The 25200-nt window shown below is 41.4% G+C and overlaps 1 protein-coding gene across 3 annotated transcripts; it reads left to right on the top strand.

Moving 5' to 3' along the window:
* Positions 1-930: 930 nt before the first annotated feature.
* LOC100707976 (myosin heavy chain, skeletal muscle, adult) lies at positions 931-20503 on the top strand. 3 transcript variants are annotated; one of them, XM_003442591.5, is made up of 38 exons: positions 931-1140; positions 1247-1390; positions 1477-1633; positions 3410-3437; positions 3522-3636; positions 3756-3848; positions 4079-4142; positions 5060-5158; positions 5260-5363; positions 5671-5809; positions 6986-7104; positions 7335-7484; positions 7578-7748; positions 7836-8142; positions 8239-8312; positions 10042-10129; positions 10215-10332; positions 10399-10522; positions 10963-11099; positions 11484-11739; positions 12610-12852; positions 12935-13111; positions 13211-13356; positions 14013-14103; positions 14188-14577; positions 14652-14778; positions 14862-14980; positions 16861-17057; positions 17139-17322; positions 17403-17568; positions 17658-17782; positions 17856-18164; positions 18245-18448; positions 18944-19069; positions 19171-19341; positions 19419-19523; positions 19626-19721; positions 19810-20503. In XM_003442591.5, the coding sequence occupies exons 1-38, from the start codon at positions 940-942 to the stop codon at positions 19960-19962; spliced, it is 5817 nt and encodes a 1938-aa protein (XP_003442639.1). In that variant the 5' UTR covers positions 931-939; the 3' UTR covers positions 19963-20503. The 3 variants fall into 3 exon arrangements, with proteins under 3 accessions (XP_003442639.1, XP_019213173.1, XP_025762235.1); XM_019357628.2 differs by lacking the exons at positions 931-1140; positions 1247-1390; positions 1477-1633 and adding an exon at positions 2932-3156 and having other exon boundaries at positions 19810-20502; XM_025906450.1 differs by lacking the exons at positions 931-1140; positions 1247-1390; positions 1477-1633 and adding an exon at positions 2933-3035 and having other exon boundaries at positions 19810-20502.
* Positions 20504-25200: the final 4697 nt, after the last annotated feature.

The following is a 25200-nucleotide window of genomic DNA, read 5'->3' as shown; positions in this document are numbered from 1 at the left end:
TTCCATATTTAGCTTTTCTTGTGTCATATCAGTTTGATAAAGTGTTCAGTGATTAACTGACACACTGTGTTAGTCTCATGATGATTCTTAAAATGTCTGGGAGTCGTTGTAATTTCATGCGTTATTAAACACTTTAAATTGACATTTGAGGGAGATAATTGTCTACATTTCTTTTCTTTTTTTTAAGTAAAAGAGAACAAATGTAGTGCTCTAAATACTTTCTGCACTCATTGTACTATTTTACTTGATGTTAAAACACTAGAGATCCAAGAGCTTTATTAATTAATCAATATGTTGGTTAATATGAATAAAAAGCAAATACCTATTGTTTTCTTTTAAATAAATGTGGTTAAATGCTCGATCCGCTATGTTGCCCACCTATCCCAGCTGCCCCCAGTAGAGTGGTGTGTGTGACGGGCTCTGCTCTCCAGAGTTTTAGCGATGCCCCAACAGACCTAATCTTTCCTGATCCCAGAAAATTAGGCCTGCCATGTTGGGACAGTAAGCTTCCAAAGCTGTCGTCCATGCCATTCATTGCTTTTTAATGGAAAGTCTGAAGGATTACAATTGAAACAGTTTAAAAGTGTCACAATACACCTATATATAGACAGTTTGAAATACAAAATGGACATACTCGCTAAGGTGGCATGAGAGCCAGATCTCCAAATATAGGTGAAGCAGAACCCCCGACCATCTCTTATAAAAGCTGTCAAAGTCTGGTGAGGGTGTCTAGTCAGGTGTCTGTGATGTACCATTGGAAAATTAACAACAGTACAGACAGTACAGTAGTTTGTTTATGATTTAAAGGCTCTAAAACTTCTGGGATTCAAGCATTCTTTGGATTTGGGACTCAGGTAAGCAACACATTTTTTTAATTTCTCGTTATCTTCAGTTCATTTTTAAACTCTTTTTTTCATCCTTATTGCTCAGCTCGACAAAATGAATGACACGGACATGGAAGTATTTGGGGTGGCCGCCCCATACCTTCGTAAATCTGAGCGGGAGAGAATTGCAGCTCAGAATGTGCCGTTTGATGCCAAAAGTGCTGTTTTTGTGCCTCACCCGAAGCAAGAGTATGTCAAAGGAAAAATCAGAAGCCAGGATGGCACTAAGGTCAATGTGGAGATTGAGGATGGAAAGGTGAAAGATTCCAGCTATTATTTGACTATTTCTGACATCTTATATCTGTTTTTCTGTCTTTATCTGTCATTTTTTTACAATGTATCTTTTTGAAATCGTACTTCAGGTTGTCACAGTGCATGTGGACGACATTCGGCCAATGAACCCACCCAAGTTTGACAAGATAGAGGACATGGCCCTGCTGACGCATCTGCACGAACCCGCCGTGCTTTTTAACCTCAAGGAACGCTACGCTGCCTGGATGATTTATGTAAGGACAACTGTGACTCACAATATCTTTAACTTTAATTCAATACCAACAGTCTGTATTCTGTTTTTTTTTTCTTGTTAATTCAGACCTATTCTGGGCTCTTCTGTGTGACTGTGAACCCTTACAAGTGGCTGCCGGTCTACAACCCAGAGGTGGTGGCCGGGTACAGAGGAAAGAAACGTCAGGAGGCCCCCCCACACATCTTCTCCATCTCTGACAATGCTTACCAGTACATGCTTACAGGTCTGGGCCCATAGTATTGTTATTGGCATGACTAGCGTCATGTTTGTGTGCATTTATTGAGTTATATTAACAGTTCAATTAAAATTGTGTATAATTTTAGATAATTAAAAGGATAATTACTTTAAAAAGAATGACGTTCTATCCAATATTTGCAAAACGCAAATTAAATATCCTAAAAAAAATTCACAACAAAATGAAATGAAAAAGATCAAAGGGACACGAAGCCAAAATTAAATAACCAAAATTATAGGCACATATGCAAAAAAGTAATACTCATACAGTTTGAGAGATATACATAAAAAGTCTTGTTAACATGATTTTTTTCTTATTTTTTACCAGGTCCAACATGTAATTACAATTTTGCACTGACGTAAGCCAAAATAATTTGTATTTACTTATTTCTTTAGTTATACTTTTATTGTGAAAAACAAATATTAGTCCTGAGGTGAAAGGTGGTGTAAGCTGTTTCTGTGTCTGTTGGATAAATCTAATTATCAGAAGTGCACAAGTTAATTATATTGTGAGAAAAAGTTATTTATCTTGTGCACACAGGATAATTAAATAGTAGAGCAACTTAATTAACATGCTTCTCCAACAACTGCAGATGAAAGCAGTCACCTTATAATAGAGACTTTATTGATTCAGCTTTAGTTTCACTTCAAACATAAAATAGATAAACAGGAATCACTGACAGCTCAGGCTTCGTGTTACACAGTCCTCCATGGAGACCTTCCGCATGTGAAGCAAACGGTGTGTATGCGGAAGAACAGAAGAAGTTCTTATGCTTCTTACGACCTTCTCAGGTGGAACTACAGTCCTGTGCTAAAGTCTTGAGCCACCCCTTATTTCTTTAAATCGGGGTTTGGGAACTCCAGGCCTCAAGGGCCGGTGTCCTGCAGGTTTTAGATATTACCCTGGGTCGACATGCCTGAATTAAATGATTAGTTCATTACCAGGCCTCTGGAGAACTTCAAGACATGTTGAGGAGGTAATTTAGCCATTTGACTCAGCTGTGTTGGATCAAGGACACATCTAAAACCTGCAGGACACCGGCCCTCGAGGCCTGGAGTTGCCCACCCCTGGTATAACTGGTCAGTGTTCAATGCCTTAAACCAGAGGTGGGGAACTCCAGGCCTCGAGTCCTGCAGGTTTTAGATCTCACCCTGGGTCAACACACCTGAATGAAACGATTAGTTCATTACCAGGCTTCTGGAGAAAACATGCTGAGGAAGTAATTAAGCCATTTAAATCAGCTGTGTTGGATCAAGGACATGTCTAAAACCTGCAGGACCTGCAAACCTGATACACACAAAACAACAAACAAAAAAAAGCAACCCTCTGAAAATGGTCAGGTACAAGGACTGGACTGAAAATGGGTGCATCCAGTCTACAAAGACTAACGGTGAAAGACCTTTAGAAAGCTAGGAGAACTATTGCTTGAGACAGTTTAAAAAAGTCTGGCTCCTTGGAAGTAAGATATAAAGAAATGAAGGCTGACTGGCTCAAGAATTTTGCACAGAATTGTATGTTGCATGACTCGAAGCACTTTTTATCTCTCACTCACACATTCCTTTCCTAAATAGATCCACAGGGAACAATTTATTATATAACTAAAACCATATTGGTTTTTTTTTTTTAATTAGAAAAAAATATAGTAAAAATTATAGTAAAATGAAACTCTATTTAAAGACTAAAAAAAGTTCAAAGCTTAAAAGCCCACAAACATGCATCAGCCCCTCAAACTCAGATATCATCCACTTTCTTTCTTCTCTTCAGATCGAGAGAATCAGTCTATCCTGATCACGTAAGTATGACTTTATTAGCTGTTTACATTTGCGTGCTGCATATATTTCATTCCCGTCGTTTGTCTGATGTCACATTTTATCAGTGGAGAATCTGGTGCTGGGAAAACAGTCAACACAAAGCGAGTAATCCAGTACTTTGCAACAATCACAGCAATGGGAGAGTCAAGCAAGAAGGAACAACTGGGCAGTAAAATGCAGGTTCAGTCCAATTAATTCATCTTCTAATTATCTAGAGGTGAAACATGAGCAGAAAATTTGAGAGCTTTTACCTTAATTTAAATGAAAAGAACTTGAAATGTCTTTTTATTCTTCTGCAGGGGACTCTGGAGGATCAAATCATCCAGGCTAACCCTCTGCTGGAAGCTTTCGGAAACGCGAAGACTGTGAGGAATGACAACTCGTCTCGATTTGTGAGTTAAGACCAGCCAAGGCTGACATCATGCTATCATATTAAGAAAATTCAACTCTTATAATGACAACCCCCCCCAAATGACTATATCAGGTGATGTGAGCTTTAAGAATAACTTCAGAGTTTGTTTTTTTTCTTTAAATGTAGTTTATTTAGCTTAGAGCTTGATTACCAGAGACGTCCAAGAATGGTCAAAAATAGTGTCCCAGCTCATATGTTAAACTTTTCCAGGGAAAATTCATCCGCATCCACTTCGGAACAAAGGGGAAGTTGGCATCAGCTGATATTGAAACTTGTAAGTGCCCATTTTAAAAATTAATAATAATGATAATTAACTGCAGCTTTTCTATCACAAATGTTGGGACAGATTTTATACAAAAGATGGATGTAGCCACAGTGAAATCACCCTCTGGTTTAAGGCTTTGGCTTTCACTGTCTCCCCAAAGAATATGACAGGTGATTATTCACAGGCATCTATGTTTTCCACACAGTGTGCCCAGCTGTTTGCCAGGAATGTGCTGGTGCAGAGGAGAGGTGATAGGAATGCCCTCCTCATCCAAAATCACTCAACGTCACAGCAAAATCAGAAGCACAGGAGACATTTTCTAAATCAACTAATGTTCTACCTGCAGTAGACACCTGTCCAATCTAGCTGTATACATTGCTCAGTTAGAAGCCTAAGTTGATTGAAAACTGATGAAAAATCTAGTAAAATTGAAATCAATCATTATACTAACATTAAGGTGTTGGCCTGATAACAATCAAATGTACAAAATGAACATCATGTAGTTTTAAATATGACTTGAAACCAGTGACTGACATCATAAGCTCACATTCAAGGTACTGAAGTCATAAATCAAGTGATCATTAGACTCATTCTCCCCATAGACTTCCATATAATCTGACTGCTTTGTGGAAGCAGAGAAGTCGCCCCCCTGGTGGTCATTAGAAAGAACGCAGGATTAATGAGCTTCCCTCATTGTCTTCATTTTTCAGACCTAGAGCCTTTTTTCCCTCATATTTGGTTTTATGCCTGAGGTCAGTTAATGAAGGTCTTCTTATACATTTTCGATCAAGATCTAAACTTTATAGCAGCAAAACGTCTGACAGAGAGTGAGGCCTGAATGTGACTGTGAATATTTTTTTCAATAATTAATATTCTGCTCTCTCTTCAAGTTTTGTGATTTGTGTTTTATTTTTGGTTATTGTCAGACCTTTTGGAAAAATCCAGAGTGACTTTCCAGCTGCTTGCAGAGAGGAGCTATCACATCTTCTATCAGATCTTGTCAAACAAGAAGCCTGATTTAATCGGTGAATATACCAATCAATGAGCTCTAAATGGTTGTGACACAGTTTCCATGGCGTCTGGTCCTGCACAGAGCTATGAGCTATTTTTCTGTGCCTCATTTCAGAGATGCTGCTGATAACCAGCAATCCTTATGATTACCCTTTTATCAGCCAGGGGGAAATCACTGTGCTGAGCATCAACGATGCAGAGGAGCTGATGGCCTCAGATGTAAGTGCAAAATATGCACAGAAATGTGGAATACAGGCTGAAGCTATGCACTTAATTACAGTATTTTTTTTACTGATATATTTTGACATCAGATGAAAGACTTGAAATACCTGATTGTTGTTGGTTTTTAATTTTATTAATTAAGTTATATGTGTAAATAATTATGCATAAATGTATTACTATTAATTTGAAAAATAAATTAATGCACAACATCAACATATCATTACATTTAAATGGTTAAAATCATGACATTGGCACTAAACTCAGCGAAGTGATCACAGTTCCCATGTCTGTGTCTGTTCTTCAGAGAGCCATTGACATCCTGGGCTTTAGCACTGAGGAAAAGGTCGGCATCTACAAGCTGACGGGTGCCGTCATGCACAACGGGAACATGAAGTTCAAGCAGAAGCAGCGGGAGGAGCAGGCCGAGCCTGATGGCACCGAGGGTGAGACGTCTGAGGTGGTGCTTCCACCCTAATTTAAAACCAAAGCAGGCGTCAGCAGGACAACTTCACAGCTTCACTGTGAATTTTGTTCCAGCTTTTACTTTTGGGCCCCACAGCTGACCAAAAATAGGACAGCAATCTCTGTTTAACCAGGAAGAAAAAAGGTGGTTGGCGAGTGATTGCATTAAATGTTTTTGCTGTCTGGGACTAGTTGCAAGTAGCTGCAGCCACCAACTGGTCACCAAGAAGTTTAGCTACACCACCTTCAACCAGCTTTGGCCGCCCCGTATGAAGCAACTTGTCTCAGTCCAACTGAACTGACTGTGGTCAGTCTCAAGGTTTGCAATTAACCGCCATCCAATTAATAAACGCTGATTGCAAACACCTAAATATTCAGTCAGTCTGTGCTCATGAGCACAACTCATGGACTGTCTGATGCATGTAGGTGCCAACTTGATCCCCAAAACTGATAACAGTCTGACTCTTATTGCCATTTTATTGCTGTCTTGACAAGTTGACTGCACACGCTCACTGCAGTCTCCAACCCCTGTTTCCTCCAGTGTGACGGTAACCTTACATTTCCACATTATACCTCTGCTAAATATACTGAAACAGATGTATATGTGACACAGAGGGGCCTGTTTATGATTTTGGTCAGTTCAAAATATTTTTAGTTGGTGAATCATCAGTTTCCACAAAGTGTTTCAGAGGTTTATGCATTTCCTGCTTTGAAAGCTTCATGTAGGCGTGATGTGACACTTGAATTTGCCCCCTTTGTTCAGGCCTTTGATGTCGGGCACGTCCACTTATTTCTTTCACTCTTATAATACTGCTTACTTTGCAATGTTCTGCTGGCAGCATGAGGCACTGCCATATCTCCAACAAATGAACAAGGCTGCTGTTTCCACCCGAGAGTCATCTGAACACAGCACACAAAAAGTGAATTTGCTGAAATAGAGGTTATTTTAAAATTTTGCTTCATTTGTTTCGGATTCCTCATATTTTTATGATTATTTTCAGTTTTAATATGAAATTTTGCTGACCTGCATTATCCATCTGTCCTGTTTCTTAACCATTTATCCACGCTAAGGTGATAAGAGAGCTACAGCGAGTTCCATCTAAAATGCAGGGTACACTCTCCCACTGACCTTCCCCTCTGTGTTATCTCTCCTGCAGTGGCAGACAAAGTTGCCTATCTGATGGGTCTGAACTCTGCTGATTTGCTGAAAGCTCTGTGTTGCCCTCGAGTGAAGGTTGGGAATGAATATGTCACCAAAGGCCAGACTCCACAGCAGGTACACGATGTTTCCACAGCTAAAAACTCCCACTAACCACAGCCCATCTGTGAGAATCCAGTTTTCTTTAACCTACTTTTAATCAGTGCAGACAGAAAGCATTGTACAACCTCCTTCAAGCTGGAGTTGAACCAGCAACCTAACGATCCCTGTTATTACACACCTACAGTGCGCTGTACAAGCTGAGCTATCAAAGGGAGCACGATGTGAAAATGATGTCTGATTTTCAGGTGAACAATGCTGTGGGCGCCTTATCGAAGGCCGTGTACGAGAAGCTGTTCCTCTGGATGGTCACGAGGATCAACCAGCAGCTCGACACCAAGCTTCCCAGACAGCACTTCATTGGCGTCCTGGATATCGCAGGGTTTGAAATTTTTGAGGTGAACGGGATTCCTGCAGAGATGAAAAAACATCAAATCCCTCTAAAAATATCTCTCATTGTTTGATGGGTGAAACGTTTCTGTTTGATGCAGATAAACAGCCTGGAGCAGCTGTGCATCAACTTCACCAACGAGAAGCTCCAACAGTTTTTCAACCACCACATGTTCGTGTTGGAGCAGGAGGAATACAAAAAGGAAGGGATCGAGTGGGAGTTTATTGACTTTGGCATGGACTTGGCTGCGTGCATTGAGCTCATTGAGAAGGTTTGTTTCCTTTTTTTGTTACCTTAAATATTCAAATCAAGAGTAGAAGACAGGAATGAAGCACTAATCACCTTTTCCGCCTCTCAGCCGATGGGCATTTTCTCTATTCTGGAAGAGGAGTGTATGTTCCCGAAGGCCACAGACGGGTCTTTCAAAAACAAGCTGTACGACCAGCACTTGGGGAAGAACAGCATCTTTCAGAAGCCCAAACCATCCAAAGCAAAGACAGAGGCCCACTTCTCCCTCATGCACTACGCCGGCACCGTCGACTACAACATCAGTGGCTGGCTGGAAAAAAACAAGGACCCGCTGAACGACACCGTGGTGCAGCTTTACCAGAAAGCTTCCCTCAAACTGCTCTGCCAGCTCTTTGCCACATATGCATCAGCTGACGGTATGCCAGCTCTTTAGACATCAAACACAGATTGAGATTAGATTAGATTAAGATTTCACCATTTTTCACAAGTCTTTTTTTTTTTTTTTTTTTTAGCTGCTGCTGATGGGAACAAGAAAAACTATAAGAAAAAAGGGTCCTCCTTCCAGACAGTTTCTGCACTCTTTAGGGTAAGACATAGAGTTATTATTTACCTGTAAATCTTTTTAAGTTTTTTAAAATAAACTTACATGACACAGTTTTTCTGTATTAAGAACTGGAGCAGTAGTAGTTGTAGTAGTTTCTTCTCTGTCTATCAAAAATTGATAAAAATAAAACAACTGGTTGATATTTGTGACGAGGGACTACAAGCTTAAAAGCTTGTCTTGTCTTCTCTACATTCCCTCAATAAATTATTTGTTTTTGTTGTTTTGCATAAATTTATAAAAATGTAACATTTAAGGACACGTAGAAGACTCGCCAGATAATAGAATTTCAAGTCATTCCTCCTCCTTCTTTTTTCGGCTGCTCCCTTTCGAGGTCACTACAGCAAGTCATCTCTGTTCACCTCACCCTATCCCAGCATCCTCCTCCTCCACACCAACCCTCTGCATGTCCTCCTTAACTACATCCATGAATCTTCTCTGTGGTCTTCCTCTTCCGGCAGCTCCATCATCAACATCCCTTCTCCAACATATCCACTGATCTTCTCATCCTGTCCATCCTGCTCATTCCCAGTCAGGATCTGAATATCTTCGGCTCCACCTCCCGTATTTTTGTCAGTGCCACCGTCTCTAAATCATTCATCACAGAAGGTCTCACCACCATCTTTTAAACCTTTCTTTTAACTCTTGCTGCTCACACAAATCACCCCTGACACTCGTTTCCACCCCCCCGTCCTCTCTTCCTTACCTGTTTTGTGCACTCTCCAGTGCTTTGACTCTTCTTTCACTGCATCTGCACCTTTCCACCTGCCTCCCTCTCATTCAGACACATGTATTTTATCTTTTTTCTACTGACTCTGATTCCTCTTCTTCCCAGAGTTTACCTCCACCTCACCAGGCTCTCTTCCACTTGCTTCACACTCTCACTACAGATCACAGTGGTCTAAAGTTTCCTGAATTCCGAGACAATTAACTGCTCATGTTTGAACCAGAAAACAGATTATAGCACAAAAATAGACAGCTTCTTGGCTTTCTTTTTTCCTATTTTTTTTTCTTTTTTTCGACGAGCCATTCTGACATGGGACCTCAGTTTGTCCAATTAATTATTATTTTTTTTTTTTTGATAAACTAGGGGTCCAAGAAATTAATAAAACAGTTCCTCGTGATAATATGTATTTGAGAACTTGCCTCTGAGTTTTGCTCCTGTGTGAAAGAAATATCTGCTTTAATGCGTAACCTTAGCTACTATCTATTTATGTTGAAATTAATTGAGTGAATTAAACACAACACAAAGAATTTTTGGAATTTCTTTTTATCAGACATTAAAATAAAAAGATGAAACATCTTATTTAGTGCCATTCAGAGATGCTGGTCTAAGCCAGAGTAGCTGGCTCCATTTTTGGAGTGTAGATAAACTTGCAACCTCCATTAATAACATTAATAATATGTCTTGATGTGTGGCTTATTATACTAATAACCCATCCCGGGAACTCTGTGATCCAGATTCAGTGACTTTAAGGGATTTCTCACTGAAGAGCATCTGCGTCTCTGCATTGCGCTCACACAGTTTATCTTATACTTGAGCGCTCCATCGTGTGATCTAAAAATGGGCATTTTAGTGTCAATGCGACAGTCAAAGCTCGAGAATAACGAGTCCAAAAACCAGCGGGTAACATTACTGTTAATATGATTCCTGTGGTATGGGTGTTATAATGTTATCATCAGTCCATCTGACTGAAAGTATGATGTGTTGCAGGAGAACCTGAACAAACTAATGGCCAACCTCAGGTCAACACATCCACACTTTGTCAGATGCATCATCCCAAATGAGACCAAGATACCAGGTAAAACAAACAGGAGCAGAAATTGAAGGAAGGAGCTGAAAACTGAAGTTACCCTGTGGGGAAAACTTACCTTTATCTGTTGTAGGAATCATGGATCACCATCTGGTCCTTCATCAGCTGCGATGTAACGGAGTGCTGGAAGGTATCCGGATCTGCAGGAAGGGTTTCCCCAGCAGGATTCTGTATGGAGATTTCAGGCAAAGGTAACATGTAACTTGTTTGAAGAACTGCCTGGAGTTTGAGACTAAACCTCCACACGTGTGTGACAGATACAGGATTCTGAATGCCAGCGTGATCCCCGAGGGGCAGTTTATTGACAGCAAGAAAGCCTCCGAGAAGCTGCTGTCGTCCATCGACGTGGACCACACCCAGTATAGGTTCGGATACACAAAGGTATGTTTAAAAAGATATATTTTATATAATATTTCAGCTGAAATAATTTGAAATTGCTAGCAGGCAGCACAATGGTATGGTGGTTACAACTGATGCCCCACAGAAGGTCCTGAGTTCAATTCCACCATCAGGCCGGGCTTTCTGTGTTTGCGTGGGTTCTCTCCGGGTAATCCGGCTTCCTCCCACATTCCAAAGACATGCAGTTAGTGGGGTTAGGTTAACTGGAAACTCTAAATTGCCCATAGGTGCGAATGGTTGTCTGTCTCTGTGTGTTAGCCCTGTGACAGACTGGCAGCCTGTCCAGGGTGTACCCTGCCTCTCGCTCTAAGACAGCTGGGTGGGCTCCAGCCCCCACATCATCCTGACAAGGATAAGCAGAAGAGAATGGATGGATAATTTGAAATTGAAGAGAAATTTGACTTCTCTTTGTCAACTTGCAGGTGTTTTTCAAAGCCGGCCTTTTGGGTCTTCTGGAGGAGATGCGGGATGAGCGTCTAGCTGTGCTGATGACTCGAATCCAGGCTGTAGCCAGGGGTTACGTCACCAGGCTGAGGTTAAAGGAGATGATGAAGAAAAGGTCTGGCACATTTCTTTTTTCTTTTGGATTAGTGGATGTAAAATTTGTGGAAAATCAGGCGAATGAAAGACAGAGAAATGGGATTGAACACATGCAATTTCATAACTGCATCCTTTATGGTAACGAAAGAGACTATTTCTTCTAAACTGTCATTAATTATGATTGTAATTGCAGTGGTGGTCTTTGTCTCACATTAAAAATGCAAAGATGATTTCTAATTTTCTACTCTCTAAATGCTTTCCTTCATTTTTTAAGCTACTCTGACATTGTAGCTAGTGAAAAAGTCAGGAATAACTTAGATAAACCTTAAAAAGATCAGAAGATTTTCTCATCACCTTCACATCTGTAACAAATTCTTCATTGTTGTGATTTTTCACTCTGTAGAGAGGCCGTTTACATCATCCAGTACAACATTCGTTCATTCATGAATGTGAAGAACTGGCCTTGGATGAAGCTCTTCTTCAAGATAAAGCCTCTATTACGAAGTGCGGAGGCTGAGAAGGAGATGCAGACCATGAAGGAGGAGTTTGCTCGACTCAGAGAGGAGTTGGCAAAGTCGGAGGCCAGGAGGAAGGAGCTGGAGGAGAAGATGGTCATGCTCATGCAGGAGAAGAATGACCTTTACCTTCAAATACAAGCAGTATGTAAACACTCAGCCCTGAGTGGGACAAAGTGGTCTGCTTGTATTGATTTTGTTCTGCCTGATTTAAAGATCAGATTAAATTAAAAGATGATCAATAATGAGGTAAGATAAGAACTAGTGTAATTGATCACTGCAGGGAAACTGGAGGAAAAGAAAGTTAAAATAAGAAGAAAGCAGACCAACCATGATGTAAACTTAAAGCAAATAGTGCTTATAACAGCGTTACGACATATTAAGATTTGAGGTTTCTGGTGTTGGTGCACAGAAAAAGCCCTGTGCTACTACTGTGGTAATCTCTATTACTGCAAGAACAAGTGAAGTAAAGAAAATGCTGATCTATCTTTTATTCAGACATGAAGGTCACTCAGTACACGATTTATTTAAGTACTGTGAGTTCACCTACGCAGGCTGTGATGCTCGAGGAAATGAAGAGCACAGTTTCTCTCTGCTGTGCTGAATAAGGTCATTAGAATCACCATCCTCTGAAATTAGAGCTCATGTCAGCGCTTCCTAGAGTTCGAGCAGCTGTTGAAGGAAGCGTGAATGTTTCCTCCATGCTGTTAAGAAACCACTAACGGAAGAAAACAAGTCATGTCAAGCTCCGCTGACATGACGACAGACACAGGAAATAGCTTGTAGTATTCCATTTAAAAGTTTTCTTTATAGAGAAAGGGAAATGGCAGGCTTCTGCACCATCAGCAGGCAGCTCAGCCATCCTTAAAGGAAAATAGAAGATTGCAAACAAATCCCTGTGCAAAGACATGAAATAAGAATATGTGTCCAAACTTTAGAAAAAGAATAACTATCACCTGAGGTTAAATTAAAAATTTACTCCACTATAACAGTCATTGTGTCCTGGTTCCTCAGGAGAGGGAGAACCTGTGCGATGCTGAGGAAAGGTGTGAAGGCTTGATAAAGAGCAAGATCCACCTGGAGGCCAAAGCCAAAGAGTTCTCCGAGAGGATGGAGGAGGAGGAGGAGATCAACGCTGAAATCACCGCCAAGAAGAGGAAGCTGGAGGACGAATGTTCTGAGCTCAAACGGGACATAGACGACCTGGAACTTACCATCGCCAAAGTGGAGAAGGAGAAATATGCCACCGAAAATAAGGTGCCTGTGATTATTTCTGTTGTATGAACTTTTAAAGCTTTTTGTTTTTAACAAACTTGCAAATAAAGGTTTCTCTCCTTAGGTTAAGAATTTGATCGAGGAGTTGACGACTCTTGAGGAAAACCTGTTGAAGTCCTCAAAGGAGATGAAAGCTTTGCAGGAGGTGCACCAGCAGACTTTAGACGACCTCCAGGCAGAGGAGGACAGAGTCAATTCTCTAATAAAGACAAAGACTAAGTTGGAGCAACAAATTGATGATGTAAGTATAAAAGGGCTCAGTGCTTCTTAAGCTGAAGCCAGCACGTAAACTTGTAATGTTAGCTGCAGACTTAGTGATTGATGTAAACATCTCCTGCAGCTGGAGGGGCTGGTGGAGCAGGAGAAGAAGTTGCGTGCTGACTTGGAGAGATCCAGAAGGAAACTGGAGGGAGATCTGAAGCTGAACCAGGAAACCATCATGGACCTGGAGAATGAAAGGCAGCAGGCGGAGGAACAACTGAAAAAGTGAGTTAATAAATAGATTTCCTTTAGTATTCTTTCTCCAAGCAATGAATCCGAGCTTTTACCCTTAAACTCAAGAACAATCTGTTCAGCAGTGCACGCCCAGACAAAAGCTTTTTATTCCTTTTTATCTAAAGCTGTCCTTTTGCTGTTTTACCTCCTAAACCACAGAGTGAATCCACATCCAACTATCCCTGTTTCCTATTTGAAATGTCAGCTAATCGTACCACCTTGTTGTATTGAGCCCACACAGCAGGTAGCAAAGCAGCAGACATAATAATGAACAAAAGGTGCTTTTCAATACAAGCAGGAAGAGTTTAAAAGGACAAAAATCCAGACAATCGACAAGATCACAGAATCATCACAGAGGCACAAAGTGAAGGAAAACACACACAGGTGGAAACAACAGGACTTTATGGCAACACAACAAGGTTTAAATACTAATAAAATAATTTTTAAAAAACTAATAACAATACTCTTTAAATTTTCATTAAATTACATTAATATTTAGCGCCATCCCACACTTATCAAGGTTTTGAAAAAACAACATGGCAATGATGGCTCCATCCATCTTTTATATACAGTCTGTGGTTTAGTGAAACTTTGATGTTATAAACGGAGTTAAATATCATCTGAACCTGAAATCATTCTCTTCTCAGGAAGGACTTTGAAATCAGCAGCCTGCAGAGCAAAATTGATGATGAACAAGCTCTTAGCACTCAGCTTCAAAAGAAGATTAAAGAGCTTCAGGTGTTTATGTAATTGTAGAGTCTCAAAGTATCGAGCACTTGATGTTCAGTGTTATAATACCAGTTTCGTGTGTTCACATTGTAGGCTCGCACTGAAGAATTGGAGGAGGAAATCGAAGCTGAGCGTGCAGCTCGGGCCAAAGTGGAGAAGCAGAGGTCTGACCTGTCCAGAGAGCTGGAGGAGATCACTGAGAGGCTGGAGGAGGCCGGAGGAGCCTCCGCCGCTCAGGCCGAGCTCAACAAGAAGCGCGAGGCCGAGATTCAGAGGCTGCGCCACGAGCTGGAAGAGTCCACCCTGCAGCATGAATCCATCGCCGTGGCTTTACGCAAGAAGCAGGCGGACAGCGTCGCAGAGCTCGGTGATCAGATAGAAAACCTTCAAAGGGTGAAGCAGAAACTGGAGAAAGAAAAGAGCGAGATGAAGATGGAAATCGATGACATGGCAAGGAGTATGGAGACTGTTCTGAAAAGCAAGGTAAACATCTGTCTGCAGAGGGGACTTTGTTCTAAAATCTTCTCTTCTATTATAACCAGAGTTCCATATTTCAGGCTAACGTGGAGAAACAGTGCAGGAGCCTTGAAGATCAAATGAATGAATACAAGACCAAAGCAGATGAAGCCCAGAGGTCTCTTAGTGATTACACTACCCTGAGTGCTCGACTGCAGACAGAAAATGGTAGGTGTTTAATTAAAAAAGGATAAAAAGAAACATTTTAGATGCTCAGATACGTGAGTTTTTATTCTTTTTGTCCTGGACAGGTGAACTTACCCGTCTGCTGGAAGAAAAAGAGTCCATTCTGTCCCAGGTGAACAGAGGGAAGACTGCAGCCGGTCACAAAATCGAAGAGATGAAGAGACTTTTGGATGAAGAAATCAAGGTCTGAAAGGCACAACAAAGATTGATATCAAGTCACAGCAATGATTTAGAGTTCTTACTAATCTCTTGTGAACGGATATGAGAAATTCAATCTCAAAACATCAGCTATGACGATTTAGCTGTTTATTAGCTTCTTTTTTCATATCTACCTGCATTAGGAAACAATGACTGACTGAACTGGATGTTTTAGCCACAGATATCAAAGATTTTAGGAATCTTTTAGTTCATTAGAGCCAAACCATGTGACCGTAAATAAACGTGGCTCTGATACTAAGTTTGATGCATGCAGACTAATTTTGCAGTCCATGATTGCAATACCTCGACTGACTCTTTCCAAGACAGGTCAGTAATTTATTCGACAGACATTTATTGCTGTCTTATCATCTCTGTGTACAATATGTAAAGCTATGATAACATATTTGTCAAACATGTAAAAGCCAGAAGAAAAAAATTGTAATTGGAAATTACAAATTTACAAATAAGTTTATTAATATATTCTGAATGTGTAAAGAAGGTGCATTTTTACATTTAGCCCAAAGGGGGCAGCATTCAGTATATTCTGAATGATAAGAAATAGCCATGATTGATCGGAATGATTTTTAATGACCAGCAGGGGGCGACTCCTCATGGCAGGAAAAAATATTTATTTAGATAACAAACTCCTTCTCAGTGAATCCTTCCATAATTGTTGTTTTAAACAAACAACTTTCATTTCAAACAAATATTTGTAACTTTTGTCACTAGACTGCTTCATTAGTCTGCACCACTTCTTCAAAAAAGCAACAAGTTAAACAGAATGTGAACATTGCCAAACATGGAAAAATAAAGTTCAGTCTTAGTCTTATAAAAAAAAGAAATCCAGAAACTTGTGAACAGAGATGAAAAATATATAATTTAGCGAGAGTTTAACACTATTCACTCTTATTGGCTGCAGTGAGCTTGTTTTTGACTGCAGAGCTGTGGTGGGGCGTGGTCTGGGGCGTGGCTGCGGGGGAGGAGGGCGCACCTGAGCAGCATCTGCAATCTCGCCTCGCCGGCTTAAAACAGAATGAACTAGGTCCTGTTGTTGTTGTGTGTAGGCTGTAGCTGAAAAGAAGTGTACTGAAAAGTACGAACATGTGGTTCGGTCTCTCGTGCCCCAATCGTGGGTTTCGGCACCACTGTAAACGATGCACGACAGACCCGACCACATGTTCACACTTTTCAGTACACTGTCGACTTACCCACGCGCCTGCAGCTTTTCAGCGCATGCGCATATTATTAACACAACTGCTGCTAATTTCTTTGTTCCGCCGTAAAAGTGATTCGGATGTTAAACATTACTTCCGTATAACTTGCACCCCACCTGTCAGAACTCTGCACCCCACCAGTGGGGTGCGCCACACACTTTGAGAAGCACTGGTTTAGAGGAAAATCTAGCAGCTGTTTTGTCACTTTATTGTGTCCCCAACTTTGTGAGATCTTTGTGAGTGACTTCATAATTGGATCTGAGAAACAACAGAATCTGAAGTCAGCTTGATAAAGCTTCACAGCCAGTTTCCTCTCCTCCCTTAGTTGTTTCTGTCTTGCCTGTTTCTCACAGCTGCTTTCTGAGAGAAACCTTTAAAAAGTATCTATACCGCACCTGCTCAGGATGAAAAATAGAGCCATGTTAGAATTTAGCTGGTGAACATTTAGCAGAGTCGGGAGACCAAAATCAGACTTCAAAGGAATTCAAATGTTGCTCCATAAATATTAAATGTAAAAGTTGCCTGCAGTCATGACTCAGTGTGATTCACAGCTGTAGTCACAGCTTGTTCCTTCTGTTCCCAGAGGGCAAATAAATTTGTTACTGCATCTCGGTGAAGCAGTTTTTTTGTGTATGTTTTGAAATTTCTTTAGACAAAAAACGCCTTGGCTCACAGTTTGCAGTCATCTCGTCACGACTGCGAGCTCTTAAGAGAGCAGTACGAGGAGGAGCAAGAGGCCAAAGCTGAGCTGCAGCGCTGCCTGTCCAAGGTGAACAGTGACGTGGCTCAGTGGAGAAATAAATACGAGACAGACACCATCCAGCGCACCGAGGAGCTCGAGGAGGCAAAGTAAAAAACCTCACAGTGTGTTTCTCGGGTCAGCGCTGATGGGCTTCTTCTGCTTTAATGCAGTTTATGTTCGGTTCAAAGGAAGAAGCTGGTCCAGCGGCTGCAGGAGTCCGAGGAGATGACAGAGGCAGCAAATGTCAAGTGTGCATCGCTGGAGAAGACCAAGCAGAGGCTGCAGGCGGAGGTCGAGGATCTCATGGTTGAGCTAGAAAGGTCAAACGCAGCAAATGCCACCTTAGACAAGAAACAGAAGAATTTCGACAAGGTGGGTCTTTCTGTTTTGAAACATGTCCTCATTTGTATCATCATAAGGCTACACTGATTACATGTGCTGCTTCCTGCCAGGTTTTGGCTGAATGGAAGCAGAAGTATGAGGAGTGTCAATCAGATCTGGAAGTCTCCCAGAGAGAGTCCAGAGCGCTGAACACAGAACTCTTCAAGCTGAAAAATTCATACGAAGAAGTCCTGGATCACCTTGAGAGCATGAAAAGAGACAATAAAAATCTTCAACGTAAGCCTTCGGCAGGAAATAAACTTCTGTTTGGGTTCTGAGAGGCAGCAGTCAATGTTTTACATAAAGTGTGTTGATGTGTTTTTTAGAGGAAATCACAGATATCAACGAGCAAGTTGGAGAGTCCACAAAAATGCTCCGCGAGCTGGAAAAAGCCACAAAGCACGCCGAACAAGAGAAGAGAGACACCCAGGCAGCTCTTGAGGAAGCTGAGGTTTGTTTCACCTCCACAAACTTTAACATTTTACAAAATAACAACAACATTAACTGCTGTTTTCTCTCTGAAGTCTTCCTTGGAACAAGAGGAGTCCAAAATCCTGCAACTTGAGCTGGAGCTGAATCAGATCAAGTCGGAGGTGGAGAGGAAGGTGGCAGAGAAAGACGAAGAAATCGACCAGCTTAAAAGGAATTACCAGAGAACAGTGGACTATCTGCAGAGCACGCTGGATGCAGAGACGCGCAGCAGGAACGACGCTGTCCGGATGAAGAAAAAGATGGAAGGGGATCTAAACGAGATGGAAATCCAGCTGGGTCACGCCAACCGGCAGGCAGCCGAGGCAACCAAACAACTGAGAAACCTGCAGACTCAGCTGAAGGTGCGTGGGAACTTTTTCTGTTCTGGTTAAAAATTCTGGGATGATGTTTAAAATCCCCAAACTACTGCCTCCATCCTCAGGACACCCAGGTCCATCTGGATGAAGCCCTCCAACGTCAGGAGGACCTAAAAGAGGAGCTAGCTATCATAGAACGCCGCAACAATCTAATGATGGCGGAGAACGAGGAGCTGAGGGCGTCACTGGAGCAGTCTGACAGAAGTCGAAAGCTTGCTGAGCAGGAGCTGATGGAAGTCAGCGAGCGTGTTCAGCTGCTGCACTCTCAGGTGAGAGGCCAAAATACAGAGTCCATTTTTTTTAGTGTATGTGCAGCTTCTGAATATTGTGTGGTTGGTTTTCACATCTGAGAAGGCCCTCAGATGATAAGATAATGACAAAATACATGGCTCTTTATTTATGAAACCTTAAGTCAAGATCATTTGTGGGATTTTCAGAGAGCTTAATCAGGAATACAATCATCAGATTTATCCATAGTAAAAATAATATTTAGTTGCAATCTTTCTGTATATAAAATAGTAGAAAATCAGCTCTATTTGAATCAACTGAGCAATAAAACCTGCTTTTATATCAGTGCTGTGTAATAGACACAAGAAACCTCAGCAGTTTGATTTAGGAAATCATGGATCGAACTGCCGCCTCTGTGTTTTACAGATGATTTGAGCTATTTCAAGCTTTTCTCTCTTTAATTTTGACACTTTCACTGATTTAAGGGACCCAAAGACTTCTTTCAATGTCATATTTCAATGTTGTTTAATGACCAGAACACCAGTCTCGTGAACTCTAAGAAGAAAATGGAGGCTGATTTGACTCAGCTGCAGTCAGAGATGGAGGAGACCATGCAGGAGGCGAGGAATGCAGACGAGAAGGCCAAGAAAGCCATCACGGATGTGAGTCTCCTCCTCAAATCAATTAACTGCGCTGTCATTTGAATGTGGGCTGCTGGACTTTGAGGCTGGATTAAAATGTCACAGTTCACATTTGCATGCAGGCTGCCATGATGGCTGAGGAGCTGAAGAAGGAGCAGGACACCAGCGCTCACTTGGAGAGGATGAAAAAGAACCTGGAGGCCACGGTGAAAGACCTGCAGCAGCGTCTGGATGAGGCCGAGCAGGTGGCGCTTAAAGGAGGAAAGAAGGAGATTCAGAAGCTGGAAGCCAAAGTACGATCTGACAGAGAGCAGGGACATGCTGCAGAGAAATTAAGGCACAAATCTAAACTAAATCTATTTCTATTAAGGTCCGTGAGCTGGAAAATGAGTTGGAGGCAGAACAGAAACGCAGTGGAGAGGCCGTGAAAGGTGTGAGGAAATATGAAAGGAAGATTAAAGAGCTCACTTATCAGGTAACAAGTCTGTTACGTAACAAAGCAAATTTCACAAGCTGCTCAGAGAAGGAGAGAAAATGTTCAAAGAGATGTGAGAGAAGCACTTCTGTTTGATTTCAGGGTGAGGAGGAGAAGAAGAACTCGGCGAGGCTGCAGGATCTGGTCAACAAGCTGCAGCTCAAAGTGAAAGCATATAAGCGGCAGTTTGAGGAGGCGGTGAGAGAAAATCCTTAAAGACTGTGAGAAATGCAGGCGTGTTATGTAGACAAAATACTCTTCTTTACTGTGGCTCTCTGAAACACAGGAGGAACAAAGCAGCATCCATTTGGCTAAGTTTCGCAAAGTGCAACATGAACTGGAGGAGGCAGAGGAGCGAGCTGATGTGGCAGAGTCCCAGCTGAATAAATTAAGAGCGAGGAGTCGTGACGTTGCCGGTAAAGGGGAATTGAAGTCTTAGGAAATAGAAATCATCACAACTTCAAAAAGTCCCTGAACAAATGGTTGTTTTCAGCTTTGTGACAGTGCATTGTTGCATTTTTTATTACTTTGAAGTGTTTTTATTGGGATTAAGAATCAACTTTTACATTTATCTGAACAAAAAAAAGAACAAATTAGTTCTGCTAAATCTTATGATACAAATAAGCTGAAGTCAAAAAGTCAATTTTCCACAGGAAAGTTTGTAGCTGAGTGAAGTGACCTGAAAGTATGTGTGTGGGAGCAATAATATGAGCTGGAACAGTTCTCCAGTGCTTTGAAAGAGGATACACTGGACCACTTATTATGAAAGGAAAGGTGGTAAAGCGTCCCATCCCATTAGACATGCTTACAAAATGTGTTTTCCATTTCATGCCATAACCTGTTGATGTGTTTTGAACCTTCGCTGACAGACTGATAAACCCGCTGACGGTTATGCTGCTGTGATCAAATCAGCTTCTTATGAAGTTGTCTCGTGTTATTTAAAAATAAAGATTATGAGACATTAAGTTTCTGTTAGTGCTGTCTGCTGCTGTTTTTAAAATCATAATGACTTAATTTGAGCTCAGTCATTGAAGGCCTTAATGAAGGCAGGAGTCACACTGGATCGTCTTTCCAGCAGGAGCAGAAAATAAAAAATGAACAGAACAAACACTTCAGTTCAGTTTACAAACTTGTTTATTCTTTTTTATTTATTACAAATAAATTACAATCTTGGTAATTTAGTAATATTTATCACTGGTGGTTCTCTCTTTTATGATCTGCACGTCATAACACCGAGCACATGGTATCTGAAATGAGCTCTTTATGGTCTATCGTCAGGATGCTGTAGTTTGAGCACAGCAAACACACGTCTCGACATCTGTCGTGGCATTAAAGCTCTTCTCTTGGTTCTCGTTTCCCCGAGTCCTCATGAAGTGCTTTCATGCGGCGGTTAGGGAAGGAAATACACCGTTAGGTCCATAAGTATTTGGACAATGACAGATTTAAAAATTTCTTTTACCACAACAGTGTACCTTAAATCTATGGAGCCCCTCTGATGACATGGTCCAAAAAAATAAATAAATTGTGGCCACAAAATACTACTTCGTGGGCACGAAATGGGTATAACGTGCCCACGAAATACTTATTTGTGCCCACGAAATACTATTTCGAGGGCACGAAATAGGTATAACGTGCGCACGAAATGCTAATTTGTGGGCACAAAACATTTGACCAATAACCGTGATCCTTCCCAGGCCCTTGCAGTTGGTTGACAATAAAATCTATCCCGGCGTCCAGGTCGTACTTACGTCTGTAAAGCAACTGGGCTCTCAATATCCTGTTTAAATGTCTCTCCGTAATAATGGTTCCTTGCATTGCCAGGCTTTTCAAAATGCATTTGTAGCTCATTCCCAGCCTAAAATAAAACTCAATCATACCGTCTCTGTCCATGGTGTATAGGTTTAGCCTACTCTTATGCTTATGTCTCTACGCAGCTGTCCAGGAATTGTATCAATATGATGTGCGCACGTTATCTATTTTGTTGCCAGAAATGCGTAATTCGTTGCCACGTTATACCCAATTCGTGCCCACAAATTAGCATTTCGTGCGCACGTTATACCTATTTCGTGCCCTCGAAATAGTGTTTTGTGGCCACAAATAAGTATTTCGAGGGCACGAAGTAGTATTTTGTGGCCACTATTTATTTATTTTTTGGTCCGTGTCATCAGAGGGGCTCCGTATAAATCAAATAATAAGTGCAGTGTTTCAGTGAGATGACACTAAATTAATTAGACAAACTAAGATAATATTAAACCAGGATTTTTAATACTGAAAATTGTTTAGTTGTCTTCTGCACTCTCTCAGGCCACTTGGTGTACCTGAACTGGACAGTGCATTCCTGGATGTGGACTGTTTGAGTGAACAGTTACTAACTGCAAATTCAACCCTTGGAATCAACTCTGTATTTTTGTTTGTTTGTTTTAAATCTGCTTTATCTGGCCAAGAAATGGCTAATAATTTTTTACAAATGGTTGTAATTTCAAAACAATTAATGCAACACTTCTGGTGAATTGCGTTAAAGTGGAAGATCTTCAATCAGATCTCACTCTAATATCTGCAGTACAGTGTCACTTCCTGTTCCTGTTATAAAGCACGGTGGTGTTTTGTGTAGCTCAGGGGTGTCCAACTCCAGGCCTCGAGTGCCGGTGTCCTGCAGGTTTTAGATGTGTCCTTGATCCAACACAGCTGATTTAAATGGCTAAATTACCTCCTCAGCATGTCTTGAAAGCTGTGTCCCAAAACATAGGCTGCATCCTTTGGAGGACCCGGCCTTCGCGGTCTTCGTGGGCCCGGTCCTTCAAAGGCCGAGAAGGCCGGAAGTGCGAGGCTGTGAAATGGGACAGTCTAGCCTTCAGATTTGCGTCACCGCTGTCTCGGTGGAGTTTAATAAACTCAGCTGTCTGCTCCTTGCTATTTAAAATATAACAGGACACTGGCGTAAATTCTCAACCGTCTCACACTTCTGATTAATCAGTTTTCTGTTTGACGTTTATTCAGCTGTGTGAAAATCCCGAAGGAATCAACCCGATGGATTAATAAAGTTTTATTTAGTCTAATCTAATCTAATAACTTTGATCTCAGCCAAACCGATTTACTCCGGCTCGAGTGACCATTGAACCCCCCGGCTAGCTATCGAGCGGGTGGGTAACAGACGTCTCCGAAAACGTCAGAGCACTTTTGCAAATATGCGATGTCTTGATAAACCGAGCAGATATTTAAAGTTTACACAGCTACTTTCTCGCCTGAAAATATGTTTAAAGTTTATTTTGTGACCCAGAAAGATTAATAAGAGTAATATTAAAAAACTTAGTAGCGGCCGCCATTGTTGGAAACTGGAATTGGCTGGGCCGCGCTATGAATTCTGGGAAATGGTGGGCCACGAAGGACACACCCGACCCATCCTTCAAATTCGGGGAAATGAAGGACGCATTTGTCGGCCGCATTTGAAGGAGTCGACGAGTTGGGACAGCCTTCGTCGCCTGGCTGTGATGTAATCGGCCTTCAAATGCGGCCTCCGAAGGATGCAGCCTACGTTTTGGGACACAGCCAAAGTTCTCCAGAGGCCTGGTAATGAACTAATCGTTTGATTCAGGTGTGTTGACCCAGGGTGACATCTAAAACCTTCAGGGAACCGGCCCTTGAGGCCTGGAGTTGGACACCCCTGGTGTAGCTTATCTGTGTAGCCCATTTAAATTAAACTTTTAGATAACGACTTATTTAAAAGTGTAATATTCACGTTTTATCCAAAGCACACTCCCTGCTGAATCACCTACTAATTATATTCACAGTCTTCACTCACTGTGTCTAGAGGGATTCACTAGCTTAGCTCAGGTTGTAGTTGACTCGCTAGCAGCATGGCCTCTATACCTATCCCTCCTACAACTTCCTGTTCTGTGTGTAAGAAGTTAAGAAGTTTAGAAGTTTATTACAAGTACAATGACACTTGTAATAAATGTCACCTGTTTACAGCTTTGGAGGCCAGACTCGCTGAATTGGAGACCCGGCTCCACACCCTTGAAAATCCCGTAGCTAGCCAGGACCCTGTACAGTGCACGCAAAAGTAGCTTAGCCACCTTTAGCTCTCTCCCAGCAGAGTGTCGGGAGCAGCTGGGAAAACAAGATGGCTGGGTGAGGAGGAAGTCTAAACCAGAAGCCCCTGGAACAGCACTGACACGTTCATGTCTCTTCTCTTCAGCAGCTTAAAACTGAGTTCTTCCTTCCCACTTTGCCAAGTGCTGCTTATAGTAGGTCTTACCTTACAATAAGGACCTTAAAACAGGACCTTAACAAATTTTATATAAATAACATTTAATTGAACTGAATTTAATCAACCATAGAATACTTTTTTTGGCTTTAAGGGATGAACTCTTAGACTATTTTTCTTGCATGTTATATCTTTAGTTTACACATTTGTGCTTTGTGTAGGGTGTGGAGCAGGATCCACATACATGCACAGTCAGGGTGAGGCTGTTGTGGAAAATGACTAAACTGCATAGCAACAGGCAGTTTGCTTTTGCAGGAAGAACACATCTGATTGGAGCAGAGATGAAACATTTGCAAGACACCAGACTGAACGCCAAAGGGAGAGCCAAGTCTAAACTGCGGCTCCTCCTCAACCTTTTAACCAATCACATTCATGTCTTGTTTTTATCGTATTAAAAAACGTTGGCACACTTTTGTCCATCCAGCCTGGGACAGTGCAGAGGGACGTCCATGGAGCTGTGAGATTTCAACCTTCAACCGTTTAAAACATTTTGAAAACGTATGTTTCAAGTTTGCTCATCTTTTCCCAGAAACAAACACGACAGTCCACAATTTTAAAATTAAAATGGAAGTTATTAACAACATGTGGGAATAAAACTGGTACAGATAAACTTCTGGAGTGGCCAGGTTTTTGCTGGTTGTGCCTCCCTCTTGGCTTTGCCCCCGCTATGAGCAAAGAAATGAAAATAAAATATTCCCTTGTAAAATTATAAAACAGTTAAAGTATTAATGAACTGTTGCTCAGTCCCTGAAAATAATAATAAAAAATAAAAGTAATGCATTGTTTATTTCTGTTTTTCTTACTAACAACAAACAGGAAAACATTTCTGGGTTCAAAACTAAACTTAAAAACAAGACTTACACGTTACAACAAAATAAAAGAAAATATGCAAACAGCTCACAGTAAAACACACAGAGTGATTGGACAAAATGAATGCAGTAAAACAGCCTATTCCCACTCAGCTGCTGCTACCACGCTAAGGATTTCAACAAAAAACTGATGCACACAGCCAGTATTGAAAAGCTGCTCATTAGCACTGCAGACACTCACCAGTTCAACTGTAACAATCACATTAGTATCGGCTCACAGCTACAGCAGAAAAGCAGAGGGCTGAGATAAAAGCCCTGAACGCCACAGGCCTGAAAATCAGTCATTGCAGAAAAGCAGCTAATTTGGCCACATGAAAATCCACCTTTTTCACCTCCTGTCAGCAGCGCAGTGACCAGCAGCAGCTGCTATGGTCATGACATTTGTAGAAATCCGTGTGAAGCAGGGCTGGAATTACCGCTGCACATGTGTGACTTTGAGCACAGGAGGGTTACACACAAGTGCTGAAGGTAACCTCCAAGAGAGGAGGAGGAGGAGGAGAACATGAAGAGCTGACAACTTGTTTGCACTGACAGAAACAGGATG

Source organism: Oreochromis niloticus, linkage group LG4 (assembly GCF_001858045.2).
Source record: "Oreochromis niloticus isolate F11D_XX linkage group LG4, O_niloticus_UMD_NMBU, whole genome shotgun sequence".
NCBI lineage: Eukaryota > Metazoa > Chordata > Actinopteri > Cichliformes > Cichlidae > Oreochromis > Oreochromis niloticus.
The sequence above is the reverse complement of the archived record's forward strand: the minus strand, read 5'-3'. Positions and strand labels throughout refer to the sequence as shown.

Bases quoted from the DNA above. Each gene is read 5' to 3' on its own strand.
- LOC100707976 (XM_003442591.5), top strand. From the start codon at position 940: ATGAATGACACGGACATGGAAGTATTTGGGGTGGCCGCCCCATACCTT. The intron at 5,159-5,259 runs GTGAATATACCA...GCCTCATTTCAG, and splicing joins CAAGAAGCCTGATTTAATCG to AGATGCTGCTGATAACCAGC. The intron at 17,783-17,855 runs GTTTGTTTCACC...TTCTCTCTGAAG, and splicing joins CAGCTCTTGAGGAAGCTGAG to TCTTCCTTGGAACAAGAGGA.